At 39.9% G+C, this 27,500-nt stretch overlaps 1 protein-coding gene and 1 long non-coding RNA gene across 3 annotated transcripts in view; one reads left to right on the top strand and one right to left on the bottom strand.

The window, feature by feature from the left end:
* snx17 (sorting nexin 17) overlaps positions 1 to 22,715 on the top strand; it is a 39,418-nt gene extending 16,703 nt beyond the window's left edge. The window contains exons 5-15 of the mRNA XM_010793218.1: positions 7,736 to 7,846; positions 9,415 to 9,505; positions 12,757 to 12,844; positions 15,688 to 15,757; positions 16,060 to 16,152; positions 16,413 to 16,616; positions 19,028 to 19,156; positions 20,433 to 20,510; positions 20,852 to 20,926; positions 21,019 to 21,060; positions 21,194 to 22,715. Coding sequence (XP_010791520.1) covers positions 7,736 to 7,846; positions 9,415 to 9,505; positions 12,757 to 12,844; positions 15,688 to 15,757; positions 16,060 to 16,152; positions 16,413 to 16,616; positions 19,028 to 19,156; positions 20,433 to 20,510; positions 20,852 to 20,926; positions 21,019 to 21,060; positions 21,194 to 21,313 — 1,101 coding nt within the window. The 3' untranslated portion in view covers positions 21,314 to 22,715. The remainder of the gene's footprint in view (positions 1 to 7,735; positions 7,847 to 9,414; positions 9,506 to 12,756; positions 12,845 to 15,687; positions 15,758 to 16,059; positions 16,153 to 16,412; positions 16,617 to 19,027; positions 19,157 to 20,432; positions 20,511 to 20,851; positions 20,927 to 21,018; positions 21,061 to 21,193) is intronic.
* LOC104964437 (uncharacterized) lies at positions 11,688 to 12,750 on the bottom strand. 2 transcript variants are annotated; one of them, XR_800415.1, is made up of 2 exons: positions 12,480 to 12,750; positions 11,688 to 12,236 (listed from the first exon to the last, which is right to left on the bottom strand). It is a non-coding gene; the product is annotated as an uncharacterized lncRNA (long non-coding RNA). The 2 variants fall into 2 exon arrangements; XR_800416.1 differs by having other exon boundaries at positions 11,688 to 12,108.
* Positions 22,716 to 27,500: the final 4,785 nt, after the last annotated feature.

Genomic DNA, 27,500 nt, shown 5'->3' with positions numbered 1-27,500 from the left:
TGGTTTCAGACACAGGGTGAAAAGAGGTGCTGCAGCACAGGCAGTATGAGACAAATAAAAAGCTTTTTGAACATTAAAGCATGTAGACATGTCACAGGAGTGGCACAACAAACAAATAAGAACCTGAAAATGAGCATAATATGGCCCATTTAATGATCCCTCATAATTAAGAATACAGCTGAAAGAAGGAGACTGCGCATATCTTGCAGCACTAGTCTATAAGTATCAACAAGCTACAACCTCCGAAACACACACACACACATTAGGCCACACCCTTCAGATTTTCAATTAGGCAGAATGGGATTAGTTCACGAAGCTCCTGCTTTGAGTCTTTGGAGTGTTCTCGAGGGAACCCTGACCTGTGAATGTCACACTGTCACACATCAGATGACCTGATTAATCAATTAAGTATTGGTGCCTCAAAGGAGACCGGGAACCTTGTAGTGATTAGCTGTGCTATTAATGAAACCACACACACACGCACACGCACACACACACACACACACACACACACACACACACACACACACACACACACACACAACTCCTGCTTCTCTGGCTGCAAGACAGAGGGACAGGTTTCACACACACACACACACACACACACACACACACACACAGAAAGTATTTTTGTCCTCCAATAGGTCGATCCCTCAGGTTCACCAACCTGTATGAATGTTCGTGTATAAAATAGAAAAGGCATGAATAGAAAAGCTCAATAATGTGCCCACACGTGTTTCATATATAAAATAAAAAATAAAAATGGCTGAACAAAAAAAAATGTGGTTACACACATGCTCACTCAACCAGCTAGATACTACCACAACTCCTGCTTTAATCTCTGCATGACCCAGGAAGTATGACCCACTTGTGGAGTAAATGGAGGAGGAGACACGAGTGTGTGTTACAAATGAATACACCAATCATGAAGAGGAAAGTCTCTCCAGCTTCCCTACAGCTCACCCAGTAGCCTCTGGCTGAGACCTTCTGCTGGGATAGAAAGCCAAGCAGACATATGGTGGACACTGAAAATCAAAAGGGTGTCAGATCTTTTCTATATGGAGGCTCTCATACATGCACGCAGATGTTATACTGTAAGCATGTGATCAAAATATAAAAATATAAACAGTTGAATGTCTTGGAGCTCATTTCGAAAATCCCGAGAGGAGATTGATTTTGTCTCATACGGACCATTTCTCAAGCAGGGTCAACAATATTTTTTTCTTTTCATTGTCTTTTTTTAGCTGTTTTTGCCATCTCCATAGACTTTGTAGAATTTGCTTTAAAACGTTGTAGACCCTGACTCTGTTTGAGTTCTGAGTGTTCAGGAGCAACTTGTCTTTTGGGAACAGCCTGGTGAGAAAAAAAAGGTTGCCTTAAAAACTAAATCCCAGATAAATGTGGGTCTCTGGTTGAGTGGTCTTTGGTGGACTTGTCCTCCAGCAGTAACACTCTCTGGTGATGTATCATGTAGTAGTGACAGTCACTAAAAAGCTCTCTGGTTATTCGTCATGCAGCAGTAACGCTCATTGTAAACTCATCTACCCGAGTTTTCAAATGGTGCTGGTCGATTCCAATTATCCAATCATCGCACTCCTTGTTTGGGTCTCCAGCTGTACTCGACTTCACCTCCTCATTGAACTCCCAGCAGGCATATCAATATCACCTCCCAGAGTTTCAGCACAACCTTGACCCGCTACTGACAGTTAGTTTCACCCTGGACAAGTGTTAGACTGCATCTGCTTTTACTCTTTTGAGGGCCAATACCAACACTTTTGACTTGACCACTTTGACTTATCGAAGGATGGTGTAAAAGTATGAACCTGTGGTCGGCCTCACAACATTTTACTAGAAGGGCTTATAAAGCATTTCATTATGTCAAAGCAGGTTTAGACTCCAGTATTTTGATATATAACCTCTTCGGTGGAGCTCTGCTATTGTGAATTCCAAAAAAAAAACGAGGCCATTAAACTTCAAAAAGGGATTTAAGATGATGTTGCCCTAATTCCTGCTTCTTGCTAACCGAGTTGGACAGAATCATCAACTGATCTGCGCATCATTGTACCCCCGAATATCATTCATGTAATCACTGACAGGCACACATGTTGGTATCCTCACCTATGGTTTGACAGGTCCGTACACACACCGTCCGTCGCAGGATCTCATACACCTGAAACAGAATCAAGAACATCAGGCTTGAGATAAAAGCTAATCGTCCGAAAACTCAAACAGAAAGGAGAATCGGATTCAAATTTGAATCAACACTTACTATTCGGCCCCGTGTGGCATTGTCAAAGAAAGTGTCTTTAGATGGAATGTTGTACCTAAAAGAAACAACGATTACTAATGTGAGCACTTTCTGTGTGTTCATCTTTGTATTTATATAGTGTATCACATGCAAACATATCAGGAAGACTCTTTAATTAAACAGTGGAGTGTAGTAACTGGTTCTTATTTTCTCAAATCAAACTGCTTGCCATTACACAAAGGCTTTAGGGTTAAACTGCAGGGTGAATTTTCGAATGGAATACAATTTAGTTTGTATTATTACTTAATACAGTATGTTAACTAACAATGCAATCTCGCCAAAAACTGTATTCCTGTGAGCCTATACCTCAGATCAGCAGAAAACAGCCACCTTCTGCTGGCAACAAGCTCCAGGGTGAAGCCAAATTAGAACTGATTTCCCCTAAGGATATTAAATTAATCAACAGTGCTTTTTATTGGTTTTGAATTAAACTTCTATGTTTTTCAGATAGTTAATGTGCCACTTCTATTAAAAAGTGACACAGTGTTGCTTTATATTTTTGTGATTTCTGCTTATCTTTGAAAATCCTGAGTTCTGCGGTTTGAAACAACAAAGGAAGTTTTGCAGGAGTGTGTGTAAGTGTGAGTGTGAGTTTGTTACTCACAGGTGGAGTTTGTCCCTGGAGAAGCAGTGTGTGAGGAACTTGGTGCGTTCATGGTCCTGATGTGGGACTTTGGGCTGGAAAGGCTGGTTCATTTTCCTCCACACTGTGCTCATAGTGGACCCGAAACCACTTTCCTCTTTAAGGTCATAACTCTGATGGAACACACAACACATAGTTAGTCTAGTTATTACAAATGCTGGTCATTAATGCCCTAAGTGTCTTACTGCTCTGATGAAAACATATCTATTTAACATTAAATGGCCTTGCAGAGGCATCAGTCTCTGTGTTTCTGTAATATCAATATATAAAAAACAATCAAACATCAACAGATTGTGGCTGGTCCCAGAAACATAATATCTGTGACTTACTGCTAAGAAAATGTAAGCTGGTAATGAGCTCTCACCGTCTTTGTGGGGACTTTAATCCTGAGAAACTCAGCCTCTCGACACAGTACGGGCCAGGGGGCATGGACACGAGTGAAGCTGTGGCCCTGGGTCTTCAACTGAAAGCAAGAAAAGGATCTGAAACCTTGAGGAACGTAAAATAACATCTCTACCCCGTCACATGGTCAGATTCGGTTCAAGTTAATGCTAAAGTGTAACAAAAAGCATTTTGTTTATACAACAGACGTTCATGGTTTGGGATATATTACCAGATTTCTTGGCTGCAGAGACCTGCTGGCTTACCAGACCATCTGGCAGGGCTGCTTTGCAATGCAGTATATAGTTGACAGGCCTCAATATGAGCTGGACTTGCCCCTCAGCTGTTGTTGCCTCAAGACCTCCAAACAGGCTTATTGAGCTGCAACTTCATTTATTTGTTCAGACCATATTCCAAAATCCAAGTTATAAGTGTTTCCCCTGGTGAGTGAGTGACTAAGCGTGTATTTTTTAAAATTATTTTTCCAAATAATACCTGCAAAATTGTTGATTGCCTTTGTTTCAGATATATTTTTAGCAATACAAGTCCATTGTTTGTGTCTTTGATTATGAAGTAGTAAAATCAATAAATGCAGTTTAATTTAAAAGTAACTCATTTATTTACATCACTTGTTACTTGTTAGACGCAAAAAAAGTCCTGAGAGTCGAACACAGAGAATTTCTCTCAGTCATGCACAGATTGAGAGAGAAAGGAGAGGTGAAAAAGTAAAATAAATGCACATTTTTACATTACATTACATTGCATTTAGCTGACGCTTTTATCCAAAGCAACTTACAATAAGTGCATTCAAAGAGGGGTGCCCAAATACAGTACATTGTGAGAATTCTGGTCTACTGGTATGGCCACCAGACTATGCAAGTAAAATGGGGCAATAGGCTCTCAGCCCCATTTGGGGTTAGCGATGGTGTCAGACAAGGTGGAATTTTGTCCCCAGTTCTTTTTAACCTTTATATTGATGATCTGTCCAAGCGACTGAAAGCCTGTAATACTTGATGCATGATTGGTAGTACTCTAGTGAACCATATTATGTATGCAGATGATCTTGAGTCCATCTAGCGTTGGTCTTCAGCAGCTTCTTGCTGTTTGTTCTGTGTATGGTGTGGAACATGACATCAAATACAACGCCAGTAANACACACACACACACACACGCAAATACAGTTCCACATTTCAGTCCTCTGTGTTGACCCTCCCATGTCTTTGCAGCTACAGACATTTGTTTATAGTATATTTTCTGTAGCTGCAAAGACATGGGAGGGTCAACACAGAGGACTGAAATGTGGAACTGTATTTGCGTGTGTGTGTGTGTGTGTGTGTGTGTGTGTGTGTGTGTGTGTGTGTGTGTGTGTGTGTGTGTGTGTGTGTGTGTGTGTGAAACCTGTCCCTCTGTCTTGCAGCCAGAGAAGCAGGAGGATGGGGCAGTTACAGGGAAGGACAGATGGAGACAGAAACTACTGTCTGCCATGGCTGCAGGAATACCGGTAACCCCTCCTCTCCTCTCCCCCCCGCCTCGCCTTCCTCTTCCTCCTTCCTTCATGGTCCTCTTCCTCTTCTCCAACCTTTTCCCTGTCCTCTCCTCTGTTTTCCGCCTGCAGGCCGCTGCCAATCTGTCCTTCTCTTCCTGTCCCATCTTCTGGCTTCTACTGTCTCAACTCCTCAGGTATTTCTTTGGATGTTAATCCAGATATCTGATGGTCACAGTCAATATGTGAAGTGTCTTTGTGGGATTTAAAGCATTACAGACCTGTTTTTCATTGTCAAACTTGACTGAAGGAGTTTCTTTAGTGTGTGAGGTGGAAATGACATCCATAAAATGAATAGTTTTAATTTCTTTCTCTCTATACTACAAAGTATTTCGCTTAGGTCTTCAAAAATGTATAATTTTGTGACAGTATTTTCAGTGATGGATGTCTCATTTATGGAGGAAACTTATCTATGTGTACTTACTAAAGCAGTGCCTAGTTTTGGGAAACTATTGAGCTTTTAAAAATAACAATTTCTCTTGGAGATGCTGTTAAATATCTAATTCAAATAAGTCATTTACAGAAATTACGAGTCAGGTTTCTTCACTCCTCAAACATTTGTAACTTATCACATTAATAACATCTTTATGTACACCTAAATGAAATACTCGTCATTCAATTATGTCATTACAACCTGCAATAACAAGTCAATTGGTTTGCTTTGGAAAATGTCTATATAATGTCATGCACCTCGAGCCTATTCTTTGATGAGCTTTATTAAAAAGACAAAGGGTTTAAGACATGAAAAGAGACAAAGAGCATGACAGAGACAGAGAAAGAGAGAGAGAGAGACTGGGAGAAGGAGAAGGTGAAAGGAATGAGTGGGAGTGATGAATGCTGGGCAGGAAGCCAGCGGTAATGTTAGAGAACGTCACTATGGCGACAGAAATTCCCTGGGACATTGTGTGAGCTGTAGGATCAAGACTTTAGCAATAGGACTGGATTTTCTTAAATGTATTGCCACCAAGACAAATAATTATCTGATATGTGTTGTTCTCTCCTGGTTGTGGGGTTTCCCTCCAGTTATATACATCTTTGATTTGAGCAAAGGTTAAAAACAAGCCTCACCTCGTCTGTTGAGGCTCAAAAACTGACATCCATAGAGAGGTTAGATCTCGTATTGAACCCAGATATAGCACATCAATAATGGGCATGCAGATACCATTTAAGCTGCCCATACTTCAAATGATTCCAGTTAATTCCAGTGTGTGTACTATGAGACAAGCAGGGTCTGGACACAAGTAGAGAAAGAGAGGGAAGGGGAGGACGAGCAGACTGACCTACAGAATAAAGACACGAGTTGAGCAGGGCTTTCCTCAACGGATGTAACATGCCAAATATAACATCTGACCCATTTACTACTACTACACCAACCACACACACACATTATCAAGGTTTTTGTGTCCTCCAATAGTTCCAACTCTTAGGTTTATTAACCCTAATGTGTGTATATTAAAACAATATGTATAGAAAAGGTGTGTTACCTAAAGTGAGTCATTTTTCATGAACAGAAAAAATAGAAAAGTGTTTGACAAAAACGTTGTGTATATTTATATTTAAGCCTTGTCAGAGTAGGATTCATGTGTCATCTCAGCACGATTTGGAACATCATGTTTCATCAGCATATGGAAACTGTTAAAAAGATGTTACAGCAAGATTAATGAAGTGTTGTGGATCTCTGCAATTCCTTCTGGCAGCACATTTTTATATAAAGTTGGTAGAGATCTACGACTGCCATTTAAAGGTTCAGTTAAATTGTTTATTTTATTCAAAATCGTAACAGATGTTGAGGACAGATGCAGAGTCGAGGTGAACTGAGGAGAAGTGGTTATGATCTGAACATTCCACATGTGTTTTGGGTTTGCACATGCTGGAATATATTGATATTTTACCTGGAATTCCAAGGTACACCTGTATTATTTAAAATGAACTGTTAGAGGAATATCAAAGCAACAAGTAAAGTACAGCGTGTATATTTAGTGAATGGGTTCAGAGTACTGTAGGCTGTACTGTGCCACTGTTTCCACAAGATGGGGCTGTTGTCTTGCTCATTACCTTTTGGGGAGTGTTAGATGTACAGACTTTAAGCATCTGTGTGTGTGTCCAATCCAACCCAATCCAACTTTATTTATATAGCGCTTTAAAACCTCCAGACCAAAGTGCTGTACAGAGAGATACATAACATATAAAATCACTCAGCTCACAAAACAAAACATAAATTAAATAAATACATTTAAAATAAAAGATACAAACACAAAACAAACCAGAATAAATGTAACAATTAAAAAATTAAAAAATTATTTAAAAACAAAAAATAATTAAGAAGGTCCACAGCAACAACAACATGAAACACCCTTTAATGTACTGCAACGACATGTCGGGAAACCCCCTCAAGGGGGCCCCATGCATAGCGCGCCAAAACTGCTTCTTAATTTCAGTTTGGTTGCTCCGCTCCGGGGGTGGGGGGGACTATAGTGGAATTGATCCGGACCATTAACCTTGTATAAAATTCACAAGTGGACCTTTACCAAAAAAGTTTGAGTACCCCTGTGGTAGACCATCTCTTATTTTGTGTATTTTGTGTTTTTGTGTATTGTGTCATATTTTGTTGTCTGACTGAAATCAAACATGATTTTTATATTCCTGTTTTTTACGATTGAATTAACTTTTCTCTAGGAAAACGATTGACTGGGCAGATCATCTCGTTGGTTTTTATCTCCACTGGAAAATGGTCTCGTCTTTGAACAGCCCGTATTTCTTCCGACTCAGTGTGATTTTGTTGTCGACCGATAGGAATGAAAACACTTGGATGACCCGTGAAGCTGAAGGAAAGCCTGTTTGTTTTGTGCGGTTCCCACAGGAGACGCAGCAGATTCCCACAGAAGAAGTCGCTCTAGACATCTGCCTCTCCAACGGTCAGAAGGTCACAGTCAACATTCTGACCTCAGATCAGACGGAGGACGTCCTGGATGTGAGTGTCTGTTTAAGAAAACTGTTTTCAGCCAGCACTCCACACGGTTTATAATTTGTAGAGATTGAAAATTAATAAGAAAACAAGTGTGTTTAAAGGTGCGGCCAAAGTGCAACATGGCCCAATGTTTCTATCCAGTTCTATAATCAGATGAACCCCTTTTTAAAGGGATAGTTCAGGTGTCTTGAGGTGTAATTGTATACGGTCGGTAGCTATCTTTAGCTATTGAATCATCTACATTTAATAAGAGTCAGCATGCCTAAGTTCGGAGAGGTAAAAAGGAAATACTGCACAGAAGTGAAGCAATGTACTGCTGTGCATGGTGACATCAGCTAAATATATTGTATCTGCCTAAAAGAAAGCCAACCTACTGTAAGTCAAATGTATATAGGTCTAAGTTTACAGTATCTTTCATTATTTTACAGCTCTAAATTCTAGACCGACAGCCCTTTGCTACGAGTAGGGAAGATACTATTTAAGCTCTGGCCAAATCAACCAAGCACCATTGGGAAAACCCGATGTTTGCTGCTGTACTGAATTAATAATTAAATAAATAATACATTTCATTTATATAGCACACTTTAAAATTGCTTCACAATGCTATAAGGAGAAAATAATAAAACAAATAAAATAAAAAGTTGAAAGAGGGATCAGTCTGTTTCCCAAAACTAGGGGCTAGCCAACCGACATCTACTATAGATAAGGCTCTGACTAATATGGATAAATACCTCTTCAAAACATCTCAACCGTCCCTTTTGTATAAAAGAGGAACGTATATATAGTAAATAATCGTCTTTAGTCCATAGAGATACCATAATAATGTTTATGATATTATGTTGTGATGATATCTTGATAAGGGAACATCCTGCGAGGCTTTAAACACTGTGTTATCTACCTTTGCAGTTTGATCTCTGCTGTTTGTAACAGTGCTCACAGACAAACTCATCAAAATTCACAACACTAAGTAAGGGTGTACAAACAAAAGAGAAGCAGACACCAGTTCCAATTCCTTACATTTCTTCTTTTTTTAGGTCAGGTAGTGATGACCAACCTTTTTGTACTTCCTCTTCAACTCTGCTCTTTATTGACCAAAATAAACACACACAGAACAGCAGGCACAGTAAACAAGCTGCTGTTTTATCAGGATGTCCTCTTTCTGCTCTTGGCTGTAAATCTAGTTTGTTTTTAAAGTGAAAGTGAACCACAGTTTAGATCTGTTTACCACAGCATGGCTCTTAACACACTTCTGTAGAGTTTCTCAATGGTTGTCAGTGTGTGTTTTATAACCAGAGATGCCATTGGTTGCACTGTGTGTTGTCATGAAACAGTTTCACTTTTTTATTTTGCAACATTTTGCTTTTTGCGGTTGAACTGCAGAAGTTGAAAAAGGGGTCAAAGCATAAAAAGGACTTGCTTGATATTTTTTTTAAATGGCAAAGTATGATTGTGTTTTATTTCAGTTTTTTATCTACTGAATATCACTGAGCTTAAATCCCATCTGTCTTCAAAAAACGTTCACCTTCATGTTTTAATTCTCTCTCTTCCCTCTCTGTGGTATGTTTCTGCAGGCTGTTGCGACCAAGCTCGACCTTCCAGATGACCTTGTTGGTTACTTCAGTCTCTTCCTCGTCCGTGAGGGTGTGGATGGAGGGTTAACATGTAAGTCTCAACAAAGGTTTCAAGGAAATCATCCGCTGATTATTTAGAGTCACCCTGGAATGTATTTTCACAAATGACTGAAAAGGCATCTCAAGGGCTTCAGGTTTTCTTTTCTTTTTGGCACACTACAGCTGGAAACCAAATCTTGCTTATCAAAGTAAACTAAATGTGCTTTGATAAACAAGATTTGGTAAATAATGAAGGTTTTAACTACCTTATCAGCCGAACCAAGGACTCACCAAACACACCGTAGTATTCTTACAGAGAAACAGGAACTAGGACATAGAATAAAAAGCTATTACATGTATTACGTTGAACTAAGAAACAACTTATTGGTTAACCAAAGGGAACGATGTGCTGTATTGTCATGCTGTTGATGTTAGTGTTTTTTCTTTCTAAATTCTTCAAAATAAGACGTTAAGATTTAGCTCTGGCAACAATCCAGCAGCTCCGTTTATCCGTCTCACAGTTTGGATTTAAACTGTAGCTTAATTAAAAAGGAAGCGGCTTTGCCCAGAGTGGCTTCCTGTATCGGAGTTCCTTCTCTATCTCTTACTTGAATACATCATTTATTTATGAACTCTTCAGAAGCTCAGTGAGAGCTTACCAGGCTGTGTGCAGTGTTTGCAGACTAACTTCTACTAAATTAAGTCATTTTTACAAAAATACTGTACGAGGGTTCTACAATTTTAGCAAAGTTCTCACAGTTGTTTGCAATACAAACATTAAAGTGTAAGAACCAAATGTTATCCTTGATTTATTTCCACCAAAACGTGTGCTACCACGGTCTTGTGCCATTAATAATGTAAGTATTGCATACAAACATAGAGGCGGACAGAAAAAATAGATAGTTAGATTATTAATAGATAGTTAGTTATTAATGCCTTTGGGTAACTTCAATTAGAACCTCCAGAAAAACGCGGGCAAAAATCCTTGATTATGAGGGCTAAATTCCTTGATTATGCGATTAAACATGCGGGGTTTTATGTGATTTTATGCGGTGAAATTGCGGGAAGTTAGGAAATATGCGGAAAGTTGCGAAATATGCTAAATATGCAGGGGAAAAGAATAACAATTTTTTTAAATATTGGGCTGTCTTATTTATTCTCTCTCACACACAACCTGCCACTAACGTTAAACCCCTTTCCTATTCAATTAAACACATTCAATGTTTATTTATTGTAAAAGCAATTGGGCTATTTTAATCTCACACACACACCACCCCCCCCCCCACACACACACACACACACTTCTCCGGCTCATTCTGTTTTCATTTACTCGTTCGTTATCTGACCAGCTTCAATCTTGTAGGCTACTCACTTCGTTTCTTGTAGCCCTCGAAAGGGTTTTGGAGGTTGATCCCTCGGTGAACGGGAGTTGAATGGCTTTCTTGTCCGCAGCAGCAGAAAGCATTTTCGAATGTTTGAATGAATCAAAGTGGGTCGCCACCGTCGATTTTCTCTTATGCTGCAACACACAGTTGCACGGGGTGCAGAATAGTTTCCCCCCACTTTTTGCCCGGTCTTTAGTAGAAATGTTCGTTGGTAAATGAGCTCTATACAGTGTTGTTTACATTCTGTGATGCGCGAGCTGATGACGTCACGTCAAGAAGAGTTAACTTTTTTTTCTTCTCAACTTTGTGTGGAAAAATGCGGGGATTATGCGGCCTTTTGATAAATATGCGGCTTTTTAAAAATCTGCGCCATTTGGCTGATTATGCGGTAAATTCTGCGATCGCAGAATCGCGTTTTTCTGGAGGGTCTATTCAATGCTACAGCAACGGAATCAAAAACCAAACAACTTAGGGAGGCTCAAATGGGTTGATGGAAAAAAAAATACTATTTGGTTGTATGACACCCACCTGTATTTGCGTACTCTTTAAATGCCCATTTTATACAACATCTGAAGCATCTTGTTTTTGGCAATGCAGTCCAGCTGGCCACGTGTTACCATTATTTTTAACTTGTTCCTCACTTCCGGACTTAGTTCAACTTTGCTCTTTTTCTGCCAGTGTCCCAGCTAGAAAGGTGAAGAATACTTAACATCTTCAAGCACAATTTGTGGTCTCGAGTCACTTTCTATCATGTCATCTTCTGTGCCAATTGAATTACACCCCCCTAACTCTTCATTCCAGCATTCAGAAGCTGCTGACATAATGTGTTGGTATGCACTTGTTTTTAACTGTGTGAATGCAAATCACACTACTAACATCTGCATTTGTTGTCAAAAGCAACATCACAGTAGCACAGGCACAAAGCTTTCCACTTCGAAATATTTCACTTTCCAATCCCTTTTTATTCCATTTCATCACAACCCTGTCAGGTCAAATCTCTCCCATTGCAGGCTGAGAAATGGTGCCAGGTGAACTTGGAGTAATCTGTAAATATTGCAGGCATGTTGTATAGTCTTGGCACAGTATAAATCCGAAACTCTTGAGTGGTATAAAAAAAACGAAGGCCCATGTGTTGAATACGACGCGACTACCAGAATAAATCCGGAACAGCAGGCTGCGGATCAAACAAAACTGCCAGTGGGTGTGTTGACATAACAGGATGGCGAGAATAATTCAATTCCTCTCCGACAGGCATTCATTCTCCAGATATCTGTGGGCAAATCAATGTGTGCTGTAAAATCTGCGTAGACATGTCAAGAAGAACCAGCATGCGGTCGGAAATTGCAGTGCCGCTCTTCTTATCTGCATTTTTAGGGTTGTTTTGACGATTTAGTCCGCCTGCCAATATTCCAAAAACATTTTAAGCATTCAGTTTGTATCTGTTTTTTATTCCTACAGAGATATCCAACATCAAACCAACCAGCATATGTTTCTGTTCCTGTACACAACATCTCTGCCCATAAAGGAGTAAACAGACTTTTACACCCTAATGCCAAATGAAAGTGCTGTTTAGTCATCAGATTTGTGGTGTTTTGCACATTTATTGATGCCTGAACACACAGCAGCAGCATTAGAAAATACCTGAGATCTCTTTCACTCTCCTCAGGGAACAGGCAGCACTGAAACAGCTGCAGATTAGGGACAAACAAACACACACACACACACACAGCCTGTTACTTTTTTTTTGAATACTCAAACACACACTTGCACACTAAGTTTGTTTCCCTCTGGGACCTATCCAGATGGAGTTCTCCAATCCCTCGTTGTTTGTTGTTACCATCATTATCAGAATGTCCTTGGAGCTGCACTTCCTTACTCTCTTTCTTTCTTTCTTTCTTCCTGTTTTGTTCCCTCTCAGTTGTGCGGAAGCTGCAGGAGTTTGAGCTGCCTTATGTATCCATTACCAGCTTGCGGAGCTCTGAGTTTCACATACTCCTACGGAAAAGGTACCCACCACCTGCTTCCCAAAGCACTGTCCTGTAATTATAGCACTGCTTCATTGTCCCCATGTGTTATTTATCTAATCCTGAAAAGAAGCAGGGCAGATACTTCTGTTTTGGTAAGCAACACATTACCACATCTGCTTACTTGGTGTACTTTGAATCAGTCAACCAGTAAGGCTCTATTTTAATTCTGGGTGTTTCTTATTTCAGTCCTTATCTGCAGTGAGGCACTCGTTCCTAATGTCTCAGAGCAACAGCCACGGGAAGCTTATCTAGATTCACAATCTTCTACAAACTGGCAGCTAATTTGCAGAAGAGACTGGAGTTTACCATTTATTTTGCCAAGGATAATAGTCAGCATGAAAAGAAAAGGTGGTGCATTTGCAAAGTCAGGCTTAAATCTGCTGTTACTGCAGCAAAGTAGTTGACGATACACATACTTGGTCATCTTAATTGCAATCTAAGTGTACTCTCATTGCAATCTTCAATTACTGTCTGTAAACTGACAATAGCCTACAATGACCAGAAGTTTAGCCAACAAACAAAAAGCTATCTGCCAAGTATCAGTAAACTGGAGAAAAAAAAACAGGACAAATGGAAAGTTAATGGATAATAAATGTCACTTACTGATGTAAAAATGGGTTTGTACTTACATTTAGTCATGATAATTTATCTTTTGGCTAATATCGTTCAGCTTATAGCTTCTTTAATTGTCATCCTTTTATCAGTTGACTAATTTACTCCCATTATATTTAAATGTTTCTTCAATGATCTTTAACAGCCAAAAACATATCAGATATGTTTGACGACTCGACATAGAGCTAGCTTGAAAGAGTGAAGAGAAATTAACAGCCTCAAAAATTCCCATGAAATTCAACCACCACCAAGTTCAACATCTGATATAGTCTCTTAACAAACATTAAACAATGTAAAAAGTATTTCTTTCATGAGGACTGTTCAGTGTGGAAAATAGATTTGAAGGTGGCTACAAGGAGGGTGGGTGGCGCCATCAAGACTTGAGAACTGTTTTGTTTCACACACAAAGCATCCCAAGTGGTATGAAACATGACTCATTCTTTACATTTCAGTATTAAACTAACCACCAGCAGAGCAGACATGGTGTATTCAAACAACCGTTTCTTAGGTTTTACAGTAAAATCCCCTCCTTGTTTTTTTTTATGGTTCATTTATTTGTTTTAGGAAAAGCTTTACAGTTACAAATGAAAATGCACTCCTTTGCCTGGAAATGGGCTTCTGTCATCAAGAGCTCCGTGTCACACAAAATACAGGATATGAAAAATGTTCCTGGGTGGGCCGCCCACACAAACACTGCATGGTAATGTAGCCTGAAGTTAGTGGCTGCTCCCCTCCTCAACATAACATTTTTCTACTTCCTCGTGTGTCTGTTCTCTCGTCACCCTGCCTCCCGCTGACTGAGGTACACAGGATGTTTACTTTCTTTCGCCCTCAAGGAAAGTCTGAGTACTCCTGACCTAGTTTCTGTCCAGAGTGTAGAGCAGCCGGGAAAGAATGAATGTAGAACTAACAAGTGGAGGAAAAACAGACCCCCAGTGTATGAAGTCCAGGGGAGGATCAGGTCCAAATGAATTAAAAAGCCCTTCTTGGCTAAAAGTGCACACTTGAAATGAATTTTCCAGTGAATTTACATAACTTGTGCGCATGTGTAAGTATTTATGAAATAAAAGCAGGCATATGAATAGTAGTGGCCTTTTTTAAAATGTTAAGGTCAGGTGTAATATGTACTTGTACATTTATAATGCATGAGGTTGGGCTAATGAACATTAAGGGAATTTAAAATAAAGACCTTATTTCTCAGCAGGGGCTTAACTGAAACTAAAGCAGCAATATAAAACATCTTCCACTTCTACCCCCCCCTTTCCAGATCCTCCCTCTCTAATAACCCTTCTCTCTTGTGACCTACTTTAAATTGCTGATGTTGTCAGCATGCTTCACATTCACTTGAATAACTTCTCCATCCACTCACAGCCCCTTTGTCATGCAATTGCCACAAGTTAAATTGATCAATGCAATGAGATTCTAGCCAGCTAACTTGGACAACAATTATTTTAAATGCATGTCCGAAACCACTGATAGTTAAATAAAGGCATTTCCTTTACAGGGTTTAAGATATAATAAGCAACAGCATTGAAAGCCAAAGTATCTTGAATTGCAAAATATAGCCTGAATATATGTTTCTTCAGATCAGATTTGGGTCTTTTACACTCATGTTCTCAGTTCTAAGCCCTCTCCATGAACGCTCTACTCAGGCTGCCCTCCGCTGCTCACACCTCTCCATGCATAGAAGTGCCAGCAGGAGCCCCCTACCCTATAAACTCTATACAATCTCACTGGGAGACCTACTGTCCTTCAACATCTATAGGAAATAGGCTTTGAATTAAATGCTCTTAAAATGCTATAGTGTGTCACTGACATTAAGTGACTTGAATTTAGTCTACAAGTCACTCACTTCAGAGATTAAATTATATTATTATTATTGTTCGGATACACTACAGGAGTAGTAAGTAAACAATAAAAAAGATATGTGAAAATGCATTGTGACAAAGCTGAAAGTAGACCTTTTTTTATTAAACCAAAAGAAGTAAGAAATGTTTTATTATTTATTGTTTTCACAGGACATGTGCAGACAGAATCATATGTTACTATATATTACTTGTGGTAAATAACCAAATATGATTGTATTTCATGGAGTCAGATTCTTTAAGTCACTCTAACAAATCTGCAATTTTCACTCTGCCACTTTGTAATTACTCATTTCAATTAGAAAATAGATTTGTAATGCGTGACGGTGCCTTTTCTTCCTGCAGCTACTGGGACATGTCGTACGACGCTGACGTCATGGACAACAGAGTCGGCCTGAATTTGCTATACGCCCAGGTAAGAGGTTTCATAATGTCCGTAAACCAGACACTTGTTTATTTCCAGCTGCAGAAAGGCTCTTAAAAATTATGTTTTTATGCAACCTGTTCTGTTGTATTAAGCATTTTTGGGGGCCGAGTGTAGCAGACGAAATCATTGAGACATAAATAGTGTTTGCAGCATGTTTCTGTGTTACCTGCACTGTTTACATGAAAGGATTAGGGTTTGGTTCCTCCCATGTGTACAAAAGGAAACCCTGCAATGTTTAGTGCATCTGAACAGAAATATGAACTTTAGTTTGTTTGTTTTTGCTTCACCAGACAGTGTCTGACATTGAGCGAGGCTGGATACTCGTCAACAAGGATCAGCACAGGCAGCTGAAATCACTGCAGGAGAAAGGATCCAAGAAAGAAGTAAGCAAAGGGCAGCTCCTCTCCGTGGTTCTGCCTCACTTCAGTCCAGCTAATACTCATCAATATCTTTGTCCAAGGATACATCTTTAGACCGTAGATAATAATGCGTCTAGTCATTCTGTCATGCAGTTGGCATAGTTCTTCCCCTGATATGAATGTTTAATCACCCCAATCCAGAGAACTCATTTTCTCATGGGAATCGGTTTCTTTAGAAAAGTTAGTCTTCTAAAAATGGTTTTGTATGTTTTTTTTCCCCTCAGTTCATCCATCTAGGCCAGACTCTCAAATATTACGGCTATATCAAGTTCGACCCGTGCATCACAGACTTCCCGGAGAAGGGCTGCCAGGTCATCGTCAGTGCGGGCAACAACGAGCTCAACTTCCACGTCAAGCTGCCCAACGAACAGATGAAGGAGGGAAGCTTCAAGGTCACGCGCATGAGGTGTTGGCGAGTCACGTCTTCTGTAAGTGGCATTGTCTGTGCGTGACAGTGAGGAGGAGGGAATTCACCTTCAAGCGTGCCTGTATCTCCCAACCGGTGAAATAAGGGAATTGGAATCCCTCCATGTTATTAGGAGACTACGAGCTGGTAGCTTTGGCTGGAGTCCATTTCAAACCAACAAGCGTCTCCTGTCCCTGTTTACAAACTTCCTCTCACCACTGCAGCAGAAACAAATGTCTTTAGTCCTGCCAAGCATTCTTTTTTTACTCCTACGGCTTTCTAAAAGTGCTGACCTCCACACCATTCATCTTCATCGGTCCAATTACCCGAACACGCAGCCCACACAAGGAGAGCGCTGCATCGATCGGCAGACACACACACACACACACACACACACACACACACACACACACACACACACACACACACACACACACACACACACACACACACACACACACACACACACACACACACACACACACACACACACACAGCAGCATCCTTCAGTCTAACTGATAACAGTCCATTGAGAGAAGGGAGTGTGATGGCCTGCAGGAGGGAAACAACCTACCCATTTATACATCTGTACATCTCTACTAACGGCAACAAATAAAACCTTTAGAGATTTTGGGGGAAAGAAAAGATAGTTGTTTCACATGAGAAGTCTTATGTTTGACGTATTAGGCTACTTTAGAGCGTCACCTAGTAACTGTAATGATTAGTAAACAAGAGATGAGGTCTAGACCTGTCATGCTCGACTCAGCAGATGACAGTGATTGATTGAAGGGGTCTACACATCATAGGTTCGACAGCGTGATGAATCAATACAGTGTTTTTTATTTCAGAAACATTTCAGAAACGGGAAACTTAATTAGTTAGACAGCCAGGCATTTGTTTGGGAAAAACTGATGAGGTTTAAAATGCACGCATTTCCCCAATTTCAGATGTTTCAGATCATTGCCCTCATCATGGGGAGTACTACGCAGAAAAACATTTATAATGTCCGCTGGGCTTTTCAATTCTGAGAAAAGAACTGTGATGTGTTCAGGGTTATCTCAGCTTGGGCTTGAAACTTGAAACTACATTAGTTGTCTACAAAGTCAGTGTTGAAAACTGGTGCTGTGGGTTTTGAAGTGAACATATCTTACACACACTTTAACATGGCTTTAACGAGTCCCTAACCCTTACAGGAGTGCGTTATTGAGTCACTGGATTACCCTTTTAAATTGATAATGTTTCTAAGTGACAGAATAATTTAACTCTACGATTGCATCTAATAAATCGAAATATCCCTAATGGCCAACTACAAACAGCTCAAATTCACACCATAATGCCCCACAGAGTTGATCCGTCTTGAATTTATTTTCCGCTTTCACCCAGACAAGTCGTCTTGAGAACAGACAGTTCCTTTAAAGTCTGACCAATGTATTTTCACTTGTGTAAATCGCTGAGGAAGGCATTACATGCAGCTCTACACATTAATTCAGCCAGCGTTTGAAAGACGAGCATTTACAGACGCTAGAGAGAGCTCGTTTACATGGAGATGGGGAACATAGTTCACTTTTGTATTGCATTACTGTTGGAGCAGCAGAGTCATTACATTTATCACAGAAGCGTTTATGAGCCTCCCAAAGTTCATTTGCTCTGAGATCATGGCAACACATTTCAAATTTGAAATCCCTCTAGGCTCGTGTGATCGCTGTCCAGTGGGGGGGGGGGTTGATCCCTGAGTTTATTCTCTAAGTCATTTTAATGAGCCCTTTCCAACAAACTCTTCAAAACAACCGCAGTTGATTCTTCATCCGGAAGAGCATGTATAAACAGTTAGCGTGTGTGTGTGTTTCTCTATATGTTATCTTCTGTGTGTGTGTGGACAGTATGGGAGGTACAGCTAGTTTCTGGCCCGGAGGGAATATTCTCCGTAAAGAGAACAGTCTCCATGAATGAGGAATGAGGGCTCGTCTCCAGGGAAACTGTATTCCTCTATGAACTTTACGTGCTCCGTCAGGATTTAAAAATGCTGTGGTTGTTCATATTTCTTTCTTTCTTTCTTTTCGCTCCTGTTAAGCCTTTAGCTTGCATCTTCTTAAGATGTGTCTGACTGCCATTGGTAATGACACAATCTTAAAAAAAGGCATTTAACAAGAGAGATGGAGGATAGAAAATGTGATTCAGCTGTGTTTGTACTTCTAGACTCTTAGTAGTAGAATCACATACCTATCCTCCACTTAAGATAGCAAGTGGAATATCTGGGAAGAAATATATTCTCTTTATTTCCTTTTCATGCACTTTAAACTCAAGAAGACTAACTTGAATACTGAAGGAGGAAAAGTTGTGTTTCAATAGATATGTTTGCGGGAGGATGATGATGATGATGATACCACACAAACACCAAGTCATAACTCTCTATCTTTCTTTTCAAATCTGCAGCAAGTCCCGATAGCCAACGGCACCACCACTCCCTGCAGCTCGTCCAAATGTGACGTCAAACTGGAGCTCGCCTTCGAGTATCTGATGAGCAAGGACCGCCTGCAGTGGGTCACCATCACCAGTCAGCAGGTACGAACTGACGGGGTCAACGTGGAGGCAACAACCAGAGAGTACGATACGATAATACTTTATTTGTCAGATCAAGTCTGAAATTTGACTTGCGTCACAGCACCTCCATGTCCAACATCAACAGACAAAGTATCCAGACACAATACATGAAACACAAACAACAAACATTTAACATAACAGCACAATCAGTGAGAGAAAAGCTGCTCAAAGAGCCTTCAGCGTGCATTTGATCTGGGATTTAGCTCTGTGTTTACTGTGAGGATTGACTGATGCACAAAGGAGTGCTTCAGTCTGACTTTATTGAATGGTGGGACCCTGTATCTCCGATTAGATGGTAGCAGTTCATATTCCCTGTTCAGAACATGGTTTGGGTCAGAGATGATGTTGTTGGACAGCCTCACTAGGTTGTTATGAGGCTGAGTCATAGAGTCTCTGACAGGGTTGACCAACAATCTTTGAGCAGATTTTTAACAGGTGGAGCAGTTTTGATTTTAAAGCTGCTGACAAACATTTGTACCAGGTAGTATTGCAGCACTGCAGAATAGACATGATCACAGATGTAAAGAACAACAGAAGAATTTCTCTGCTCGCCCCAAAAGACCTAAGACAGCGGAGAAAATAAATTCTTTGTTTTGTCCTTTTGCACAGATATTCAATGTGATCCTTCCATGACAGCAGATGGTCAATCATTACACCCAAGTATTTGTATGAAACTCCTTGCTTGATTTCATCTGTATGGATGACAATGGGGACTTTATGTACAGCATTACATTGGTGTGATTAGTATGACCAGAGAGAATTTGTGTTGCTGTTTAAGAAAATATTTTGTGTACATGAAGGGACAGTTAAAAATGTGGTATTTTTACACTGCTATTTCTCATTGAAACTGTTTTGGTGGGAGTGCTAAAGATATCGGTTTGACTTCTCTCCAATATAATGGAACTAGAAAATCTGATAAAGTTTGTGTCTACTCATGGTCAAGAGGCTTGTGACTGACGTAAACAATAACGTCTTCCTCAATATCTGAGATATAATCTTATCTAGCTCATTTAAAATGGTTTCTACTTAATAATGCTCATCATTTTAGGAAAGAGAAATTGCTTTTTATATTATTTTTTGGTGCAATTTAAACACATAATCTGAGTGCCACAATCTAGATTGATAAATAGCTCTTCAGGTAATACGAAAAATATGTATGTTGAATTTTGGGTGAACTGTCCCTTTTTAATTTGGTTTAATTTTTCTAGATTGTATTAACATTTGTTTGTGTTTTCAGGCTATCATGATGAGTATCTGCCTTCAGTCTATGGTGGACGAGTTAATGGTGAAGAAGTCAGGCGGCAGTATTAAAAAGGTTTGTGTTAGGATTATAATATACTGTACTTCACAACTGCACTCGTTTCCTTATAAATCAACATGACCACATCATTTTCAATTTGATCACATTAATGTACACATAGATTTGCAGAGGATGTATACTCACCTTTCCTAAATTTGACATGATATTAAACATTATAAAAGCATTTGATTTAGCATCTGTATGGTAGTTAAATTAGGTTTACTTTTTTGTGGCAATTGTGGAGATTGTAGGTCATTGGATTGCACTGCTGTAATCACAACATGTAAACAGAAAGCAAACTTTGTGATTCAAACATTCACTAATATCTGTATTCTTCACTTCTGCTGTCCATCCAGATGCTGAGGAAACGACACAACGGCTCCATCCACCGTTCAGAGAGCCAGCAAAATGTGAAATCTCCCCCTCTACTGGTGAGGACTGGGATAGCGTACCATGAGTTTGAATTTGCACCTTGTGTAGATTTCAAGATCATTTGTTTATGATGTTGTTTTTTTATCTGCAGGACTCCCCTGACCCGAACCGGGAACAAATCGTCAAACTCTCAGTGAGTATTTTCTACCTTTTTTGTTGTGAAGTATAGCATAGAACATGCAGAGAATGTATTCCCAGAACCTTAAACCGTTTCTAATAAATCAATGTCAGACCAGTGTTAATTAAACCTTTATTATTCCATTTAGACCAAGCTGAACTCTGTGTCTCTCCGGGGGATCAGCGCCTCAAACTCGGCAAATGATATCAGCGGCAATGATTTCCATGGCAACTATGCTTTCGAGGGAATCGGGGATGACGACCTGTAACCCCCGACTCCCCCTCCTCCCCTCGTCGCTCCACCGTCAGCGACCCGGAGGACAAAGATTACAAGCTGAGCTGAGCCGAGCCAAGCGGGCCACACACGCCTCCGATTCTGCAAGATTGTAGCTTCTTCCTGGAGAAAAATTGCCGCCTTAAGCTCTCATTTAATCTTTGTGTCCTTTCCTTTTAGACTCTTAAATCTTGTATTTTTAGTTACATCAGCATATTCAATTGACACTCTGTCCCTATCTATAAGACTTGTGGCAACATACAGTAAATAGCATGTGAAGCTACAGGTACGCAATAGGTATGTTTTTTTCATATGTTACTGACCAATTATTTTTAATTCACATGGATTATTGTTTCATAGACAGTGTGTGTAAAGTTCTTTTTAATGCAGTTTAATTCATGAGGTACAAAGTAAATTAATATATTATAAACTACATGAAGAAATACCTGCTAGATTTTGGATCATCCCCCGGGTGGCTGCATGTTCCTTTCCAACCCGAGAGCCAAATGTTTAGTTAGACCTGGCACTAGTGATAATAATACAGAAGAACTGGACATGGATAGTTCTCAAAATGACCGGGATACCAGTGAATGTGTTGAATTTGACCTGTAGACTATTCAACTGCTTACTTATATGATGATGATTATCAATGTTAGGCTTGGCTATATACCAAAATGTCATGTTTTTACTGTTATAGTGATCTTCTGTGTTTCATGCTACTCATGTGCCAAGTCAGTAAATCTCTTAGCAGGATACCAGCGGTGTTTTCAGCTTCCGTTTGAGGCACAGTCGCTCATACTGCCTTCAGAAATAGTCTGATGACTTCATTTTTACTTTTTTTTTTTTAGCCTCGTGGGTTAACTCGACATTGGTTGAAGCTTCAGATATATTGTCAGCCGGTGTTACCTAGAATCATGCAGAACTTGATAGATGGTTGATTTGGCCGAGCTGCTTGCACTTGCTGAACCCATCACTTTTGCACAGTATTACAGGTGGAGAGGAATGTTTGAGTGGAAGCTTGAGCACGACTTCAAACATTGTGTGGAGATTTTATTTTATTTCCAAGGGGCTTTGTAAATCCATATATGATTTTCTTTTTTTAAACAATTGTTTTAAGGTTTTTCATAAATGCCAAATTATAGTTTACTAAAGCATTTTGCACAAAATAAACATAACAAATTATGACAATGTCACTTTTTATATTATGTACATGAAATTAAGTATTCTGAACATTTACTAATATTCTTTATCTTCAATAGCCTATTGTAATCAAATAGATCAAATGTAATCTACGCTGTATAGATCAAAAGTTGAAATGGACTAACATTTATCATTGTTTACATAATGTTTAGGGGACTTTGTTAGTCAATACGTAAAGTGTTTACACATTTCTCATCTGATTGTCTTCATCTTGTTCTTTATTGGGGCTTCAGTTCTCTGTAATCTGTGTGTGTACAATGTGCCAAAAGGTGCTTTGGTGAAGTGGCTCATGTGATCACAATTGCTCGGGTGAACAAAGTTCATGCAGAGCAGGAAACTAAATGAACATATCCCGCTGTTTTAAAAAACGTCATTCCAGTTTTGTATTGCTTTTAGCATCTGTTAAGCTGCATTAAAATGAGTTTCCAAGCCTCTACGTGTAAATCCCTTCCAACCTATCGACAGCTTTACTATCACTGGTAGCAAGAACTGTAAAAAACAATGTTCCATAAATGTCTTGTTCGTCACTGCTGTGCTTCTTCTCTGTCTCTTCGGTTGCATTTACAGAAAGGGGCTCAGGTCACCATTATTCCTTTTTAGATTCTTTATTTCTGTCTATCACGTATACAAGAAGCTGCAAGCTCCTGGGTGTTAATAACTGTAGGTGCCAAATGAAAGTGCATTTATCATCAGCATCACTTTTACAGAACATGTCATATTTCATGATGATTGTATTGACCTGATTCATTCCACTACTTTTCCTTTTGATTTTAGTGGTCAGTAACAACTGTCATGATGCTCAAATTAAACTCTTTAGGTGATCTTGTGGTTTTCATTTGTCTGTCAATGGTCCACTTTAGTCATTATGTATCATTCTTCATCAGCAGCATGAACGTTGCTCTGTGACATGTAGAATCTTACTCAGTATAGCACCTTAGTAATGTTAACCCAACACTAGTCATTATTTATTGATTAACATAACAATTGATTAGTCTTATAACAAAACATCATCATTTATTACATTTAAAACAACACAAGCAAGATATGAATTGTTTGGGACAGTACACATACAGTAGCCTTCATTTGAACATTGTAAATAGATGGGGTGGATGTGAAACTTCCAATTTCTTTACTGATGCCTTCATTTGTTCTGCAATATAACATTTTCTGTCATTTCAGTATGAATCTATAGACGCCTGATATTTTCTTAGATATAATACAGGCAGACACTTTTGTCATTTAGAAACAGGAGCTAAACTGATAGAGAATACACTTCTTATAAACATTCAAAGAGGTTTTTTCCCCAAGGGATCTCTGAATGTGATTTCTTCATTATAAACTTCACAGAATGTGGAACATTTTTACCATATACATTTTCAGAGAACCTTTAGAGAGCGTTACCTGAATGTGTGGTAACCTATTTGATAATGTTGTGCGGCAAGAATAATTAGAATGACATTAAGACAAATACAAATATATACAAATGAATATAGCCTATGAATGAACAGATGAAGTTCGATATCCAGAACTTTAAAAAACTCAGTCTTCATCTCTTCAGCAGCTGCAGTGTTATTTCCCGCCACTAGATGCCAGCCACTCGATGCCACTCCAGCTGCTGCTTGATGACGCACATTTGTCGAATTCAAAAACCCCTATGAGCGAGACTGTTTCTCGCCGGGTGCAGTGGCGCGCGCCTTGTAATCCAAGTTACTGAGGCTGAGGCTGGCGGAAGCGTTTGAGCTCAGGGATCTGAGCTGCAGTGGACTATGCCGATCGGGTGTCACACTAAGTTCGGTATCGATATGGTGCTCCTGGGGAGCTCGGACACCAGGTCGTCTAAGGAGAGGTGAATCGGCCCAAGGCCGGAGACGGAGCAGGCCAAAGCCCCCGTGCCGCTCAGTAGTGGGATCGCGCCTGTGAATAGACGCTGTAGAGCAGCCTGTGTAATACAGCGGGAACCCAGTCTTTTTAACTCAAAAAATAATATACTCCAACAACTCAGACATGCAAACATTATATTTTTCCACCACACAGCAGCTTCATCGCTGCCTTTTGTTATCTTCTTATTTTCATGAAAAACCCTCGAGAAGCAGCTGATCTGCCTGTACTACACGGCCTCCACCTGGAGGGAACCTGAAACTACATCAACAACACTGATAGTCAACTGTACATTCAAAAATGCTGCAGCAGGACATACTTGTTGGTGTTTATTATACTGAAATGTGGCACTGTAAAAACTACTAGTCTTTGTTAGTCAATACGTAAAGTGTTTACACATTTCTCATCTGATGTCTTCATCTTGTTCTTTATTGGGCTTCAGTTCTCTGTAATCTGTGTGTACAATGTGCCAACTCAGTGGCTCTATTGGAAAAGGTGCTTTGGTGAAGTGGCTCATGTGATCACAATTGCGCGGGTGAACAAAGTTCATGCAGAGCAGGAAACTAAATGAACATATCCGGCTTTTAAAAAAAACCTCATTCCAGTTTTGTATTGATTTTAGCATCTGTTAAGCTGCATTAAAATGAGTTTCCAAAGCCTCTACGTGTAAATCCCGTCCAACCCTATCGACAGCTTACTATCACTGTAGCAAGAACTGTTAAAAAACAATGTTCCATAAATGTCTGTTCGTCACTTCTGTGCTTCCTCTCTGCTGTCTCTTCGGTTGCATTTACAGAAAAGGGGCTCAGGTCACCATTATTCCTTTTTAGATTCTTTATTTCTGTCTATCACGTATACAAGAAAGCTGCAAGCTCCTGGGTGTTAATAACTGTAGGTGCCAAAAGAAAGTGCGTTTATCATCAGCATCACTTTTACAGAACATTTCATTTCATGATGATTGTATTGACCTGATTCATTGCACTACTTTTCCTTTTGATTTTAGTGGTCAGTAACAACTGTCAATGGATGGCTAAAATTAAACTCTTTATCTTTTTGTTTTCATTTGTCTGTCAATGGTCCACTTTAGTCATAATATATCATTCTCAATCAGTAGCATGAAACGTTGCTCTGTGACATGTAGAATCTTACTCAGTATAGCACCTTAGTAATGTTAAGCCAAACATAGTCATTATTTATTGATAAACATAACAATTGATTAGTCTTATAACAAAACATCATCATCATTATTGCATTTAAAACAAACACAAGCAAGATACAAACTGTTTGGGACAGTACACATACAGTAGCCCTTCCCCATTTGAACATGGAAATATAAGATGGGGGTGGATGTGCTATTTTTTACTGATGGCCTTCATTTGTTCTTGCAATATAGCCTTTATGGAGTCAGCATGAATCTATAGACTGCTGATCATTTGTTCCTGCGAAATAATACAGTTCAACACTTCTTGTCGATTCAGTAGAAGAAAATAGTGCCTGACTGATGAATCTAGAGCAGTAGATGTATCAGGCGACAACTTTGGATTAGAAACAGGTGCTAAACTGATTAGAAATACACTTCTTATAAACTATAAGATGTTTTTCCCCAAGGATCTCGATGGATTTCTCATAAAACTTCACAGAATGTGGTGAACATTTTTAGCGCCATTCTTCAGAGAACCTTCAGAGAGCGCTTCCTGAATGTGTGGTAACCCTATTTGATGAATGTTGTGCGGCAAGGAATAAATTAAATGACATTTAAGACAAATAAGAAAAATATATACAAAAATGAATATAGCCTTATGAATGAACAGATGAAGTTCGATATCCAAGAAACTTTAAAACTCAGTCTTCGATCATCTTCAGCAGCTGGCAGTGTTATTCCCGGCCACTCGATGCCACTCCCAGGCTTGCTGCTTGATGACGTCACATTTGTCGAATTCAACAAACGCTATGAGGCGAGACTGTTTCTCGCCGGGTGCAGTGGGCGCGCGCCTGTAATCCAAGTTACTGGCGAGGCTGAGGCTGGCGAAGCGTTTGAGCTCAGGGATCTGAGCTGCAGTGGACTATTGCGCGATCAGGTGTTCCACACTAAGTTCGGTATCGATATGTTGCTCCTGGGGAGGCTGCGGCACCACCAGGTCGTCTAAGGAGAGTGAATCGCCGCAGGCCGGAGACGGAAGCAGCAACGCCCCCGGCCGCTCGGAGTAGTGGAGATCGCGCCTGTGAATAGACGCGTGTTAGGCAGCTCTGTGTAATGACAGCGGACCCAGTCTGTTTGTTGTACCTCAGACAATAATGATACTCCAACAACTCAGACATCGCAAAGCATTATATTTTTCCCACCACACAGCAGCTTCATCGCGCTGCCTTTTGTTATCTTCTATTTTCATGAGAAACCCTGCCCCGAGGTCGAGAAGCAGCGTGATACTGCCTGTACATACACGGCTCCACCTGGAGGGAACCTGAAAACTACATCAACAACACTGATAGTCAACTGGTACATTCAAAAAAGGCTGGCAGCGAGGAGCATACGTTGTGGTGGTTATAGTTATTACTGAAATGTGGCACTGTAAAAACGTATAGTCGCTGTTGTTAGTCAATACGTAAAGTGTTTACACATTTCTCATCTGATTGTCGTTCAGTCGTGTCCTTATTGGGGCTTCAGTTGTCGTCTGAGATCGGTGGTACATGTGCCAACTCGAGTGGGCTCTATTGGAAAGGTGCTTTTGAGGTGGTGAAGTGGCGCATGTGATCACCAAGGGGTTTGCGCGCGGGTGAACAAGAGTGTCGAGTGCACGAGCAGGAAAACTAAGATGAAAGATGCTGTCTTGTTATAAAAAATCCTATTCCAGTTATTGTATTGATTTTAGCTCTGTGTAAGCGTGGGATGGTAGGAAATGAGTTTCCAGAGGCTCTACGTGTAGATTCCGTCCAATCTATCGACAGCTGTTCTATGACTGTGCAAGACTTAAAAACAGGATGTTCGGATTAAATGTCTTGTTATCGGGTACATTCTGTGCTTCTTCTCTGTCTCTCGTCGGTTGCATTTACGATGATAAGGGGCTAGTCACCAGTGTATTCCTTTTAGATTCTTTATTTTCTGT

This window comes from Notothenia coriiceps, unplaced genomic scaffold, assembly GCF_000735185.1.
Source record: "Notothenia coriiceps isolate Sejong01 unplaced genomic scaffold, NC01 NC01_scaffold00037244, whole genome shotgun sequence".
Taxonomy (NCBI): Eukaryota; Metazoa; Chordata; class Actinopteri; order Perciformes; family Nototheniidae; genus Notothenia; species Notothenia coriiceps.
This window is presented reverse-complemented; position numbering and strand designations above follow the sequence as displayed.